The 15990-nt window shown below is 41.2% G+C and overlaps 2 protein-coding genes across 2 annotated transcripts in view; both read left to right on the top strand.

Moving 5' to 3' along the window:
* The window catches only part of LOC109408938 (uncharacterized), a 463030-nt gene that overhangs the window by 175591 nt on the left and 271449 nt on the right, over window positions 1–15990 (top strand). The window lies entirely within an intron of this gene.
* LOC109408968 (uncharacterized) lies at window positions 12052–14608 on the top strand. The gene is made up of 2 exons (XM_019682367.3): window positions 12052–13329; window positions 13395–14608. The coding sequence occupies exons 1-2, from the start codon at window positions 12297–12299 to the stop codon at window positions 14549–14551; spliced, it is 2190 nt and encodes a 729-aa protein (XP_019537912.3). The 5' UTR covers window positions 12052–12296; the 3' UTR covers window positions 14552–14608.

Raw genomic sequence — 15990 nt, 5'->3', positions numbered from 1 at the left:
CGTTGATGGAGAATCCCCCTCTGCGGTCGATTTTTATATAACAGAAATCCAAACCACATACCCACCTACCATAACACCGCCTCGCTGTGCAATATATACCACAGAACAACCACAAACTTGTCAAACTAACCAGCGCCCAATCACCTCAAGCACCTCGAGCAGCCGATATATGGAAAAAAGCCGTCATGACCATCTGACTACACGACCATCCTCTGGACCTTCCGCCAGTGACGACCACCATCTCCAGCATGCTTGTTCTTCTTTATCTATACCTACTCACCAGCAATTGGCAACATCCAGAAGCGAAATCCTACCAAGGATGCACAATCGACGTGGGGATGGAGAGCGTGAAGTAACATCCCCCCTTCCAAGCCCGGGAGCGGATGTCCGGGGGGTTGAGGGTGGGGCCAGTCACGAGTGTCTTACACCCTCTAACGCCTCCTGGAATCCGGTCGATTTACCGACAAGAACGATAAGAGCATCGTCACCATCATCTTCTTCATCGTCTGCGACAAGTCACCCGGAAACTATCGACTCTCTCGCTCTGCAATGGAACATTCGTGGCCTGCGTGCCAACATAAGTGACCTTAAGCTACTAATCAGTCAGTACAAACCGCGTGTGATAGCGCTGCAAGAAACCAAAGCAAATAATCAAGTGATCCCGTCAGATTTCATCGGCAAAAACTATACCTTGCTTCTACAAACTGGCAGCCGTCGGTATTGGCAGCAAGGAGTGGGCCTTGCAATCCGCGAAGGTGTGCCCTTCGAACGCGTCGATATCGATTGTGATCTACAAGTCATCGCTGTCAGGTTGCATCTACCAACCCCAATGACGGTGGTTTCGATCTATATCCCTCCAAGTACGCAGCAGTGTCAAGCAGAAATAGAGAATCTCCTCGAGCAGCTGCCACAGCCATTTTTACTGTTAGGTGACTTCAATGCGCATCACCCTGCCTGGGGCTCTGCAACATCTAACCCACTCGGCTGCCACATAGCCGAGACAACGCTTGCCAACCGTCTGATAATTTTGAATGACAGGTCATACACGCGGATTGATCCAGCTACAGGCTCCACTTCAACGCTGGACCTGTCGATCTGTTCTGAGATGCTAGCTTCCAAACTGATCTGGCGAACCCTCTCAGATACGCATAATAGTGACCATCTTCCGATAATCGTCTCCCTTCCTGGTCACTCACAGTCCATAACGAAACGGAAAAAATGGCTGTATGATAAAGCAGACTGGACAAAGTTTGAACAACTAACTGCGGAGAGCATCAAACCGGACGAAGAGATTGGAGTTGAAGAGTTTGTTGAGCGGCTACTATCAGCAGCTACGGCCAGTATACCTCGAACATCCGGCCAAGTTGGCGTTAAATCGGTAGCGTGGTGGTGCCCAGAAGTTGAAACGGCCATCAAACAACGTCGAAAATCGCTTCGAACGCTAAAACGCATCAAAGCTGCCGGATTAAATGCGGAAGAAGCACTGCAGAATTTCCGGAAGGCGAAAGCAGCAGCAAAGAAATCCGTTAATGAAGCTAAAGATCGATCATGGGAAGAATTCGTCGGAAAAATTTCACCAAATAGCTCCACTACGGAAATGTGGCAAACTGTGAACATCTTGCGTGGCAAACGACAAAGCAGCACACCAGTTATTAGACGTTGCAACGGATATACGGACAAAGCGGACGAAGTGGCAGATGTACTCGCAAAACACTACTACAATAGATCAGCGACCTCAAGTTACCCTCCATTGTTTCAAATGGCAAAGGAAAAAGCCGAACGAGACCATGTTGATCCACAACCCGATGATAACATCGTGTACAACGCAGACATCTCCATGAATGAGTTACTGTGGGCACTCGACAAAGGACGCAGTGCCTCTACAGGTCCTGACTCTGTGGGCTACCCTATGTTACGACGACTTCCTGTATCCGTGAAAACTGCACTCCTGGAATTGCTCAACAGAGTGTGGCGCAGTGGAGTATTTCCTACCAGCTGGAGAACCGGCATCATTGTTCCAATACCGAAACCGAACTCCGCGGAATCTGGTCCAGCCACGTTTCGTCCCATTACACTGATAAACTGCATAGCCAAAGTGTTTGAACGAATCATTAATCGAAGATTAATAACAGAACTCGAAACTAAAGGACGCCTAGACAAAAGACAACACGCTTTCAGAGCCGGTAGGGGCGTTGACACCTACCTAGCAGAACTAGATAGGTTACTTCCTAATAAAGACGAACACTGTTTGATAGCCTCGTTAGACCTCTCGAAAGCCTACGACACCACATGGAGGTTCGGTATCCTACGGACTCTTAGAAAATGGCGAATCGGCGGACGGCTCATCAACATGATAAGCAGCTTTCTTTCGGATCGCACTTTTCAAGTCAGTGTGAGTGGCATCTTGTCACGTGTAATGCCACTTGAGAACGGTGTACCTCAGGGATCCGTACTTTCGGTCACTTTATTCCTTGTGGCAATTCAACCGATATTTCGAATCGTGCCGCGCAGCGTCGCAGTGCTACTATACGCGGACGATATCTTACTTGTAGTAAGAAAGAGGAAGGAACGATCTCTGCACTACGAGCTACAAAAAGCAGTAAAAGCCGTTAATATCTGGGCAAAAAGCGTTGGTTTTAACATTTCGGCATCAAAATCAAGCATTTTCTATTGTAGTCCCAATGCCCGTCGGGAACCAAGCAATGATATCTTCATTGAAAAAGTAGCTGTACCGAATACGAGGCGTCTAAAAATCGTTGGTATAACTCTTGACCGGACCCTTTCATTCACCCAACACTGCAAGAATGTGAAATCAACTTGTGACTCAAGACTACGAATAATGAAAATAATTGGTGCTAAGCTACCACGTGGACACAGGACATCACTGCTGAGTATCGGGTCGGCGATTATAACATCCCGCCTTTTGTTCGGAATCGGAATCGTCAGCAGAGCGAAAGATGCGGTGATTCGAATCCTCGCGCCAGTCTACAACCGAATGGTAAGGTTCGCATCCGGAGCATACGTCACTAGCCCCATTCCAGCCATCATGGTCGAAGCAGGAACATTGCCTTTTGACCTTTTGATCCTACAAGCAGTAGTCCGCTGTGCCACGCGGATGTTGGAGAAAGATCGTTCAAATACTGACCTTCCGATAGTGAATCGAGCATCTGTGCATCTCCAAGAAGCAGTAGGCGCAGCACTTCCGAGCATCACTGTACGACCACGTTCCGGCAGCAGGAAGTGGCACGAACCAAAACCACGAATCGAATGGGATGTGAAACGACGAGTAAAAGCTGGAGACCCGCCGGAAATAGTGCGTCCCGTTGTGCAGGACATGCTAAATACTCGATTCCGTCATGCCACAATTGTATATACGGATGGATCGAAGACCGATAATGCTGTGGGAGCTGGTATCTTCAGTAGCAATATGCAAAAGTCGATAAGACTTCCTCAGCAATGTAGCGTCTTCTCAGCCGAGGCTTTCGCAATTAAATCTGCTCTCAACACTACTTCATCGGGTGACCTGGTAATCTTGTCCGACTCAGCCAGCTGTCTCTCAGCTATTGAAAGTGGCAAATCACAACATCCGTGGATAGAAGAAATCGAGAATAGAATGATGCGAAACCGTCAAATTCACCTTTGCTGGATTCCTGGTCACGCTGGAGTTCGTGGGAACATAGAGGCAGACCGTCTGGCGGGCAACACTCGTGATACCCAACCTCTCAACATTGCTATACCCAGAAGGGACGTGGTTAATGCCCTAAGTTACGACATACGGCAAAAATGGGAAGTAATGTGGCACCAGATGTCTGACGTGAAACTAAGGGAGATAAAATTCGACACGAGAAAATGGTGCGATCAGGAAAATCCCGCCGACCAACGAGTTCTAACTCGACTGCGCATAGGTCATACCAGATTAACGCACGAGTTTCTAATCAAAAAGGATTCCCCACCGACATGCTGTGGGACGGTATTAGACGTTCGCCACATTATCCTGCAGTGCATGAAGTTTAAGGAAACTAGGAGGAAGCACGGAATAGACCCGACGAGCTTACGACTGGCACTACAAAACGACGAAGACAGTGAGAAGAAGCTACTACAGTTCCTACGGGAAATCGATATCTACCGAAAATTGTGATGGATGAAGAAGAAAAGTGAAAAAGTGATACAGAAGAAGAACATCGAAAATACTTATGAACAAAACATGTGCGAGGAGTTGAACAAAGACAGAGACCTAATACGTAAATGTGTTAAAAAACAGAAAACAAAAACAGGTGCTAAGCAGGCAAAACGGAACATCTACTGAGGATAAATATACATGTTCCACATAGATAATCCAGCAAACTATGTAAAATGTTGTTATGATACTTTCGGATCAATCAATACCTGACACGAATGCACTTTTTAGTGTAAAGTGTCATTAATAAATAAAAAAAAAAAAAAAAAAAAAAAAAAGATACTATCGTGACCGAATTGAAATCGATGATCAGGACCTGACATGCGTCATACATAATGCATTCACACATAGTTTATGTCTTTTGTGTCTCTCTATTACTCTTTGATCGAAGACTGCTTCGTCAAGAACGCTAGCAGTACTGCTGATAATAGCAGCCCAAGTTTCAATTTTAAATGCCAGTCAGAGCCTTTGGGAGTTTTAGGGATTTTCGAGGGCGTGTTAGAATGTTTCAGGGGCTCTCAGGGTTCCACGGGCGTTTTAGAGGGTTCAGAGGCAGATGATTTTCAGGGTGATTCAGAGAATTTCCAAGGGGATAACAAGACTTTCCAGGGGCGTTTGAGGAGGACACAGAGGATTCAGGGGATTTCAGGGGGCTACATGAGCAATATTGAGCAATGAGCATATCAGGCGGCTTCATGGTGCTTACTAAATGTCTTCAAAGACGTTTCAGGGTATGTCAATGGGGTTTAGTGGAACTCAGGAGGATTAAGGGAGTTTTCAGGGGCATTTCAGAGAAGCTCTGGGAATTCCACACGGTTTTCATGGGGTCTTAAGAGATTGAAGGTGCTCTCATGGAGCTTCATGAGGCCTCAAGAGGATTCAGGAGGTTCCAGGGAGTTTCAGTGGCATTTTAGGGGGCTTCAAGAAGGCTTCAGCAGAATTCAGGAGGTTTTTAGGAAGCCTCAGGAGGATTCAATAGATTTCAAAGATACTGCAGGGGACTTCAAGAAGGTTCAAGAAGGAAACCCCTTGCGGTAGGCCGTTCTCATCGCCTTGAAGACCTTACCGGCACTGAAAGAGTATTAAATGGAACATTTTTCAATCAGGCAAGGAGAATACGTTTTTCTCCCTTGTTCTAGACTCAATCTATCTACGATTTCTCAATGTTACGATCTGGGGTGATCTCCAACACCATCAATCGGTTAAACGGTATCCCAGGATCTTCAAACGACTAATATCCAATCCGTTTCATATGGCCTCAATAAGATTCAGGGGTTTCCAGCGGGTTTCAGGGGCGTTTTATGGGGTTTCAGGAATATATCTGGATTTTGATGGGAGATTTAAGGGATCTCAAGGGGTTACAGATGAAGTCTAAGTTTTCAATTGATTTTCATGTGTAGCCCTGGGTCCCTTTGGAATGCCTTTTAAATTCTTCGAAACGCCTCTGTTAGGGTTTCAATCTCCTTAACCTTCCTAATGCATCATATTAGGGACAGCTCGCTGACGTATTGTATGATTTTGGTCAAAAATCACCCTAATACACATAGAGGGTTAAAATAAATCTGAAACCTCTTTGAAGCACCGGAAACCCCCTAAAACCGCACTGTTATCTTTTGAAACGTCCCTCAAAAGTACTAAAAACAACATGAAATGGATTTCCCTGATTTCTTCAGGTTTTATTATAAAGTTCCTAAAAACACGGATAACAGATGTTTATGCTAACATACGAAACTGTGTAAAAACTGCAACTGGCAAACGCAAATAACTTCTGTTATTGCAGCAATTCGTAATATAGATGGCAGCAGTCAGCAAAGTATTTTACAGCTTACACAGGTTTTGAAATACAGTGACGACTCGTTCGTTGAGAGCTCGTTAGATGGGCTGTCTCGATGGTTGAATGTTCCCTGATTGGGGCAAAACCCAACTAAAAAGCACTGTCAATGTCAAAATAGATGTCAAAACGAGTTTGACGTCTGACCGCCGTCACATCACAGCTCCTGTATACAGAGCGTTTGCGCAAGTATGTGAGTGTTTCGTGACGTATTTCGCGACACTTGCATTTGCCTAAAGCATTTTGATCAGTTGTCAATGGCCTCAACGAAACAACACGATTCGCTAATCGGGGCGCAGTTGTGACCCAACCAGCGAATCCGGACTGTAATTTTGTTCTAAAACAAACTTCTGTTCTCTGTTTTTGAAAATGATCTACTAAAAGTTCCGAAGTGTTAGTGATCTGTTATCTATACTAAAAAATAGCACCAGGAACAAATTTCCGCAAATCTACTAATCCAGCAGAGTAAACAATTTAAAATATCTGTATAAATTCCTAGGGAATACAAATTACCAAAAGAATTGTTGATTGACTGTCAAGAAACAATGAAGAATCTCCTAGCCAATTTCTGATGACCCCCTGACCCCTCCTCCTCCCATTAGGATTTCTGGACACTCGTTTCACGATTTGGCATGCTGTCCTCTTTCAAGATAGCGGCTCCGTTATGGTTGACTGCCGTGTGAGCCTTTAGTTTTTATTATAATGTTATTATTATAATGTTATTTGAATCTCCTAGCCAAATTTAGCATGTTATCAAACTTTCGTCAGTTTTTTTTTTACAAGAAACTTTTATGAATTTATGAGGGAATTTTAATTGGATTAATGAAGACTTGGACAGACTTCTTTGTGAAATTTTTAGAAAAAAATCGTTGGAATAATTTATATAGAAATTTCCAGAATTCTTTTTTTTTCAAATTAAATGCTTTGACATATACCATCAAAAATATTTTGAAAATATCTTGATCAAATTCATTGTCAAATTGTAGAGATAAGAAAAACATTTTTTTTTCAGAAGTTTGTTCAGGAAAATCTTGGAGAGTGTGCGCGGGGAAGTTTCATCACTGGAAGTCAGTTATTTTCGAAACAGTGGCAGTGACGCGGATGGCCCGGAAGTTTTATAGCCAGGAGTTTGTTGTACGGCGCTAAAGGCACGTGCACAGTGAGCAATCGGTTAGCGTTCACTTGGTGGAGTCCGTCGTCGTTTCGTTTCGAGCTTGTGTGCGGAGAAAGAATGAAATTTTGCGCAATTCATGCATGCTGGCTCTTTCTATTATCCTAATTTTTGTTTGTTTGTGCTTCACCCGACGATGGGAGACTCAGCAAGTGGTGTAAAGGAGTGTACATTTAATGTGGTTCGGATGACATTTCTGATCTACTGGGGACTGCAATCGGTGGCAAAATCAAAGATCCAGCTGAATGGGATTATCCGGCAAGTTCGTTTCTTGTTGTTCCTTTTCTGTGAGTTCTGTTCTCATTATGAGTGTGGACTGAGTTTTTTGTTTCATTTTTAGAAATGCATTTTGCGAATAGTTGTCTCGCTTAATTTCTCTAATTTTACTTTATCTTTTGTGCAATCTGACAGGTCAAAGGAAACATATTTTCTATGTATGAATGTATGATTCTGCACATAACAAAGGTTGGTATTAATATTCCTTCCCTCTTCCAACCTGACTGTAAGGACGTAGCCTGCGCCGTCATTGTACCGTTAAAGACAGTATCTGAAGCGTGCACAGTGAGGATGTTGACCACTCCCAGCCAATTGGGTTTTAAATTAAGAAAAATGTATTGATTTTTTGATTTTATACGAAAGAGCACCTTTTTCTGAACCTGAATTGATTTCAAATTTTTAGAACATTATTTTGTTACCTAAATCAATTTCGAAGAGATGTTTCGAAATCACCTTTTGACAGCTGGGCAGCTGCTCGACAGCTCCGCCCCGTACAAAATGCGACAAATCGTTCCCATACAAACTTCAAACTGATTTTTAAATAGGTTCCCGGGCACCAAAATTCATGAAAATTTGAATTTCGGCTCAGTTTTGCATGCAGATTCAGATCAAGGTATCTTCTGATTTTTTTTGAGGTGGAAAATGTTCTGCCAAAACGAAAAACATTTTCTACCTCAAAAAAAATTCTGAAGATACCTTGATCCATACTCAACATGTGTACGAAACCCGATTTTGAAAATATTGCTTCTTTATTTAATAAAAAAATCAAAAACCAAAAAGTGAGGAATTGCTTCAAGTTTCGCCTTAAATGCCAACTTTGATTCATTCATAAAATCCGCACAACATCATCTGCACTTCTCTTTCATGTATTCTAATAATGATTGTAATAGAGGCTTATCTAAGAATTCTGTTGGCCTTTTCTCCAAACATTCTCTGGTATTTCCGTCAAAAACTATGCTTCGGGAAACATTTGATTTAATAACTCAAATCTATTTTGTATTCGAAAATTTCTTCATATCTTTTATAAACGACAAAAACTCATTTAGTTTTTACAAAGACTTCTTCAAATATTTTCTAGCTATTCGTCCACATGGAATTCGTGAAAAATTACGCTAGAAGTACAGTCAAGGGGGGCATATAGCCGATGCGATAACCGCACGGCTATTCAGCATAACCATGCTGAGGGTGACGGGTTCAATTCCCAGTCGATCCAGGAACTTTTTGTAAACGAACTTTCAATGATTTCCTTGGGAATAGAGCATCGTGTGAGCCGTTCGATTCATGTCGCCTACTTTCAACAAAGTTGTTCCTCTGTTTGATTTCAATGTTTCCTTGGCTTACATGCAAAAATACTTCACGATACACTTCCGAAACTAATAGGTACCGATTGAACCATTAGCTATAAGTTAAATGTTTGGTTTTAATTTTAACGATTGTTGTTTTTTTTTTTGCTTTGTAATTTGCTTATATTTGCATACGACATTGTTTTATTTCATTAATACATAGTCAGATCAAGATTGATCACACATAAATAAATAAAAACGCCGTACTTTATTCAAACAGACTAGAAGAGGTCCTTGGAAAATCATAAAACAAAAATAACAGATATTAGGTTTTATGACGATTTTCAAAACCGCTACAAGACTAATTGGGTTCTTTAGGGTTATCCGGGTTATTTCATAATCGGATTCTCCGCCCAAAAATTAGTCAAAATCCAAAATTTCATAATTTTTGGAATCCGGGAACTATTTTTAAAATGCATTTAAAGTTTGTATGAGGAAATTTTTTTGTTCGGGTCGAACTGTCATTTTATCGATTGAACTGTCATTCTATCCACGAAAATAAAAACTGTTTTGTTAATTTAACCATCAAAACAAAGGTATTGGAATCCAATAAAATCACGTTATATTCGGAATAATGAGCTCTTTCGATAAGGCTACAGAAAAAAAAACAATACATTATTCACTAAACAACCCAATTGACCATCAAAATGTTGCTTGAGATGCAAAATGGTCATTAGCAGAGGAAGCTCTCAGTTAAAAACTGTGGAAGTGCTCATAGAACACTGAGCAGAGAAGCCCGGTTGGGACGTTCCGCCAAGAAGAAGGAAAAGTATAGCAAAAAATTGTTTAGGTGTTTCATATTAGCTCAAGGAGCATTTCACCAATTCGAGTACATCCAGTACTCCACAAGTCGGCTCCTAGATCCCGTTCATTATGGTTGTACTTCAAATAGTCCGTCATGCTATGCTGATGAGAACATTGCTCTTGTTTTTTTCTTCAGCAATTGCTCAATCGCAAGAAATCATGGATCGGAACGATACGCGGAAGTTTTATTCAATTGTCAATAGTAGGTACGTCAGTCTATGTCATCTGCAATAACAATTTGCTGACAGCCCAAACAATGCTAACAAACAGGTGGAAAAAGCATTTCGAAGATTTCATGAATGGCAATAACGAATGTGTAGTCTACCAACGCAGTTGATGGTATTGGGCTTAAGGTTACAGTGAAATGAAATGCTGAGCAGTGAAGAGAATTGTCAGACAAAAGAGGCACAAAACAAGCAACAAAACAGACGCTGCGATTACTCTTTATCTCAACTGGTAACAGATAATGACATGATCTCGACATTTTTTGTTGCGGACAAAGCGGAAGCTGAATTTGTTGCGTATTTTTCAACTCGTGAATAATCAATTATTACTAACCCAAAATCGAAACTTTTTGATGATACATCTTCAGCAGCGTTGCAGTGTTTACCGACTCGAAGTAACCGCTCGAAAATCGCAATGCAAGCCTTAAAAATTTCTTAACTCGTGGTGCACGATCTTTATCCTATTCTGTTCAAGTTGGGACAAACTTATGTCGCATTGGGTGGATTGTCGCAACAAATGTAGGTTGCGACATTGTCATTATTGTTGCGCTATGGTCGAATTTTGATTCACTGAGCAGATCCATGATGAGGGTGGTGGGTTCGATTCCCGGTTGCTCCAGAAACGTTACTTAAGGGAAATTTCCTTAACTTCCTTGTCCATTAAATATCTTCATGACTCACACGATATACATATGCAAAATAAACACGATATACATATGCAAATAAAACTTGTCTATAATAGTTATTCATGTAACGAGTTGCAAAAAGTTGATTTTTTCAGCACGAGTCGTACATTAATCCAATTATAAATACGAAGAATGCTGAAAAATCGAGTTTTGCAACGAGTACCATACAAAATTTTATGCAATGATTTTTTCATGATACAACTCATTTGAGTTGCATTATGTTCATAATGCAGCCCAAATGAGTTGCAATATGAACCTTGTACAACTATTTTTTCATTATGCAACTCATTTCAGTTGCATAATGAATTAGTTCGAAAAAATGGGCTATTATGATACCAAAATAAGTTATATAAAATAGAAATTATGATACTGAATTGCATTAAATATCTTCATGACTCACACGATATACATATGCAAAATAAACAGTGGGGGATCTCAGTTAACAATTAAGAAAGTTCTCATAAAACACTTAGCTGAAGAACAGGCTGTGTCCCAATTGTAACGTTACGACAAGAAGGGAGAGCGAAAATCTTTCACCAACTTAAAACGATATTGGTTGGACTAGGGTTGCGCGCTAAAACGGTATAAATGTGTTGATTTGCAAAACAAGCTTGGCCGTTTTCATAAGTAACACGAGATTTGTTTATTCCATAGACCAAGATAAACATCAACTAAATTAATATATTGATTATAAAATGGCAATGCTGAGTGAAAGACATTTTTATTTGTGTACTTCAAAAAAGGTTGACAAAATCGGGTCCTCACTTTATGTATTTTCTTCCTTACTGATGAAGTTTGTTTTATTTTTTGGAAATCTGTCGTTCTATATCAGTTGTCCGTTTCACCTCTTGTTCAGTCAAATCACAGCCTAGTTATCACGTAAAACAATTAATCTACACTCTCATAAACATTGCATATGCGGTTTGTTCACCTTAGTTACTCGATATGTTCATTGAAAGTCGGTTTCCTTGCATAATTAATGACATTCGCGAAGCGTAAATTGGCCCGGAAATATTCCATTCGGCGTATGTATGCTAGCGTACCTAGTACCACAGGCAAACAGACGTTACACTTTGAACATTTGCCGAATCACGATGCCGACTTGGGTATTCACGGGAACATACACGTCCAGTGCTGAAAATACGGTGTCTGGCCAACCATGAACTAGGTATTAATTCGACACTGATTTTTCATTTGGGCCTAACTGATATTTTCGAGTTCTCTTCATCGATCCTCTCTTTGTGCTATCACAGAATGTGTATTGAGTTTTCCAAAGATTTTTTGGTTGAAATGCGAAGAAGACGACTACATATTGCTATAGAAACAAAAAGAATAATGATTTTGTTTGTTTTGATCAAGTTATTAGCGAAAGAGAGAGTCGACGAAGAGAAATCGATCAAGTCAGTTGGGCCCTTATGAAAAATCATTGTCGAATTATCTATGTATAAATTTCAAACTTAAATAAAATCGATGCCAGTATCGCAGGCGAGCTGTGTGAATACTACCTATTTTTTAATTGATCGTTAAATCGATGTACGCTGTAAATAACTCGAGTTTTACGTTTGTTTGTCTGTGCTAGTACACTGGGCACTCTCCAAATATACCGTTAGTGACACGCCCACGTTCTTATGCTAGCAATTACAAATTACAACTCGGCAAATTGTTGGAGTGGGTGACAAGTGGTTGGACGTTGGCTTGCAAATCTGCTTTTATCTGGACAGCGCCCACTGTCTAAATTAATAGAACAGTTCGAGAGCTTCGGGAAATGTCATGTTTGATTCTTAATGAGCACACATATGCCCCAACCTCCTTTCGATTGGGACCCATTGGGACACAACATAAATCCTAGGGCCCCACAAGGAATCACGCTCAGTCGTTCCCCGACTTCCTGCTTATTCACATTAAAAATGTTATCTTTATCGGGCATCACCATCGATTTCCTGTTGGTGGCGGTTCTTACCCCATCTCCATTAGCCCAAAAGAGCGCCGAAATGGACGTCGGTTGGCTGAACAATAGAACCATTCAATCGCTTATCGGCACAATCTTCGATCAGATCCATCACGTAGACATCGTAATCGGTGGTGGGCAGGACTCGGTCATCCGATTGGGAGATCAAATCGATGGTCTCGTTCACCGACCCGGGAGTCCATTGTTCGGCAAGTCCGTTCGAATCTACGGTGGGGAAGTGTCGCGTTCCGACGATTATCACGAAGGATGCTCCGGTGATAGGTCGATTCTTTCTGCGGTGGTTAGGAATCCGGTGGCATCGGGAGACTTGGATGCACTGGGAGTGATTGACAGGGAGTTCGGTGAGGAGTCCAGTTTTATTGAATGGGATGGCTCGTACGAGTCGTTTGCCAAGATCTGGGATCAAAACTATCACAATGGGTATCTAGTGTTCGCGAATAGGGATACGTTCGATAGTATGATGAAGTGCTTGCTGGATCCGAGGGGTACCTACTTGGTAACCCTAGAAGGTCAGGAAGAATTCAGGTTGGATGAGATTTTCCGAGTGATGGATTCGTTATGGTGGCACGAGGGATTGTATCGTCTGTTCTTCTTACAAGGAGAGCAGATCTACACGTTTGATCCATTTGCGATCAACGGGACCAAGTATGGAAGGGTAGTTACACTGAGAGGACCTCAGGATATTCCAAGGATACCAACGAGTGATTTTAATGGATATCCTTTGAGAATTGACATCTTCAGATCGACGTATTCGGAACCGGTGTTGAACGCAAGTGGTGCCATAATCGTGTTCGAAGGAGCAGACGTCGAAGTCAGTCGTGCATTCTATAAAGTACTAAACTTTTCAGGTACGAAGATGTTTGTTGGATACCTTATTTCTGCAGTTGACCCGCTTTTCATTTCCATATTGCAGCCGATTATCTATCGCCGGATAAGGACAACTTCGGTGTCCAGCTTCCGAATGGTAGCTTTAACGGTGTCATCGGACGCCTATCGCGTCGCGAGAGCGACATCGCCTTCGTTGGCTTCTTCATCAAGGACTACTTTAGTCGAGATATCGAGTTCACCAACGGGATCTACACCGACGAGTTGTGTTGCGTGGTGAGGAAGGCAAGTCGCATTCCTGAATATCTGCTTCCGATTACCATTTTCCCGGCGGATCTATGGATTCTCCTGTTCATGATGGGTATCGTATGTTCCATAGCGTGGATAATTCTGCGAGCCGGTATTCAGACCAAAGGAACCTCTCGAATTCGTTGGATTCAGAAACGTCGCTTCGCCTACCTGTTCAACCTATCCAATACAATTCGAGACGCTCCACTGTATCGCAAAATGGTTCAAATCTGCATCGATACGTATCTGCTGCTGGTGAGTGCACCCTACCAGCGATTCACCCGGTCCGGTATCGAACGCCTTATGCTTTTCGGAATCATGATGGTCAGCCTGATCTTCGTCTCCATGTTCCAGTCGAGCTTGTCGTCAGTCTACCTGAATCCGGTCTACTACAAGGACATTGACAGCCTGCAACGATTGGACGAAGTCGGCATAAGGATCCCCGTAAAGTACAAAGGATACATGGATGACGTCTTTCCGGCCAACTACAGTCCGACCATGGATTCCCTTCGGAATAAGATGGTACTGGAAACCGGCAAGGAATCGATGCTAGCCAAGGTAGCTCGACTAGGAACAATCTCCACCGTTACTCGTAAAACAACCTTCTCGCTGGACAATGCCGTCTACATCACCACCAAGCAGCTGTTCATGATCCCGGAGTGTCCCCGGTCGTACAACCTGGGCTACGTGGTACCGCGGCATTCCGTACTCCTGGAAAAGATCAACATAGTGCTGTCGTGGATGCTGAACGGAGGACTGATCAACCATTGGATCGACGTGATGAACTTTAACGTGTCGATAAAGGACTGGGACAAGATACGGAACTCCGATGCGGCGAACTTCAAGATCTTAACCTTGATTGATATGCAGTTTCCGTTCTATCTGCTGGTGATCGGCTTGATTTTGAGTACAATGGTTTTCATCGGTGAACTCGTGTATTTCAAATACTTTAAGTAGACTATGTATACATGTATACATTTTTACCTTCTGTATGGTGGAGTACTAGTGATCTGTTCGACAGTAGTATAGTATTGAATTATAGATAGATAATTGGCACTTCATGACAATCAATTTCCATGCAACATTTTATTATAATTACATGTTCTTATATGTATTAATAAAATCATTTAGACGAATGTAAACCTGGAACATCTCTGAAAGACTTCTTTCATTTTGTATTTAAGTTTATGTTGAAATGTTTTTAAAGACATTATTCGGCACTACAGTCATAGAGACCTTGTATTGATTCTATTTCACCAACATTTCGGTCATTGTATGAACATTCTTCAGGGCTTGATTTAAATTAACCCTCTAATACCCAATTTTTTGATTTTGATCTAAATATCATTTTTCGTCATCTAAAATCGATTTAAACATGTTTTGGAAGATTATTCTTTTTAATTCTCGATTTTGTGAATTTCAGTTTTTGATTTTTCTAATTTTTATTTTTGAACATCCCCACACTTTTATATTTTTCCTGGAAGCCAATTTGGGATACGGATTTTTTGAGATGAAAACATTTTAAGATTTTATGATTATTGTTGAAATATTATTATTTTAAATTTTTTTCATACAAAATTTTATTTTCCGTGTAATTTAAAGGAAAATAATTTTAGAGTGTATTCGATTCCCTTAAACTATTAAACAAGGATAGAATGATTTGGGAAAAATTTAAAATATGTTAATTGTAGCGATTCAATACAAAATAAACAATGACTTCTAAAAGGTGACTAAAACATCATTTTTTCAATGATTTTTAAAAAATGTAAATACGCTTCAAAATACACCAAAAACCATATTAAGATATACAAAACAGTCTTAAATATCAGCCAAAAATATAAAAAAATTGATTTTCCACGAAACAAAAATTACCAAAATGCTCAAACTATACCCCGTCTAAAGGCGGGATTGGGTATTAGAGGGTTAAAACGTACCGGTGCAAAAGGGGGTTTTCTTACTTTCCAAACCCTTAGATTGACTAGAATGCCAACCAATAAACTATTCCATTGTATTTATTGTCTCTGCAATTCCGTCCTACTGGAGCAGGTGGGAACAGTTTTGGGATAGTCTTGTATCAATTCGTTCGAATTGTAGGAACGCCATCCTAAAGCCAAATCTAAGAGATTTAGTTTCCAGCAGCCAAGGGAACTTCCATAAATTACGTCACGCTTTTAGGGGGGAGGGGGGTTTCAGTAAAGTGTGACAAACCATACAAAACTAGCTGTACCCGGCAAACTTTGTCTTGCCTACTGCGTTTTTTGACGTTTCAAGTTTCTAGCCAAGACCAAGTCTCCGGTCAAAACGTATGAAGGATCGATTTTCAAAAAATCTCCATTTTTCCATGTTTTTTGCCTCATAAACCTTCCTTGGGTGAAAACTAACAGAACAAAACTAAG

The sequence above is a fragment of the Aedes albopictus genome, chromosome 1, assembly GCF_035046485.1.
Source record: "Aedes albopictus strain Foshan chromosome 1, AalbF5, whole genome shotgun sequence".
In the NCBI taxonomy this organism is placed as follows: Eukaryota; Metazoa; Arthropoda; class Insecta; order Diptera; family Culicidae; genus Aedes; species Aedes albopictus.
The sequence above is the reverse complement of the archived record's forward strand: the minus strand, read 5'-3'. Positions and strand labels throughout refer to the sequence as shown.

What these genes read in the sequence shown, in the direction of transcription:
- LOC109408968 (XM_019682367.3), top strand. Translation starts at nt 12,297, where the DNA reads ATGAGCACACATATGCCCCAACCTCCTTTCGATTGGGACCCATTGGGA. An exon ending in TAAAGTACTAAACTTTTCAG is followed by an intron (nt 13,330 to 13,394) that starts GTACGAAGATGT and finishes TCCATATTGCAG; the next exon opens with CCGATTATCTATCGCCGGAT.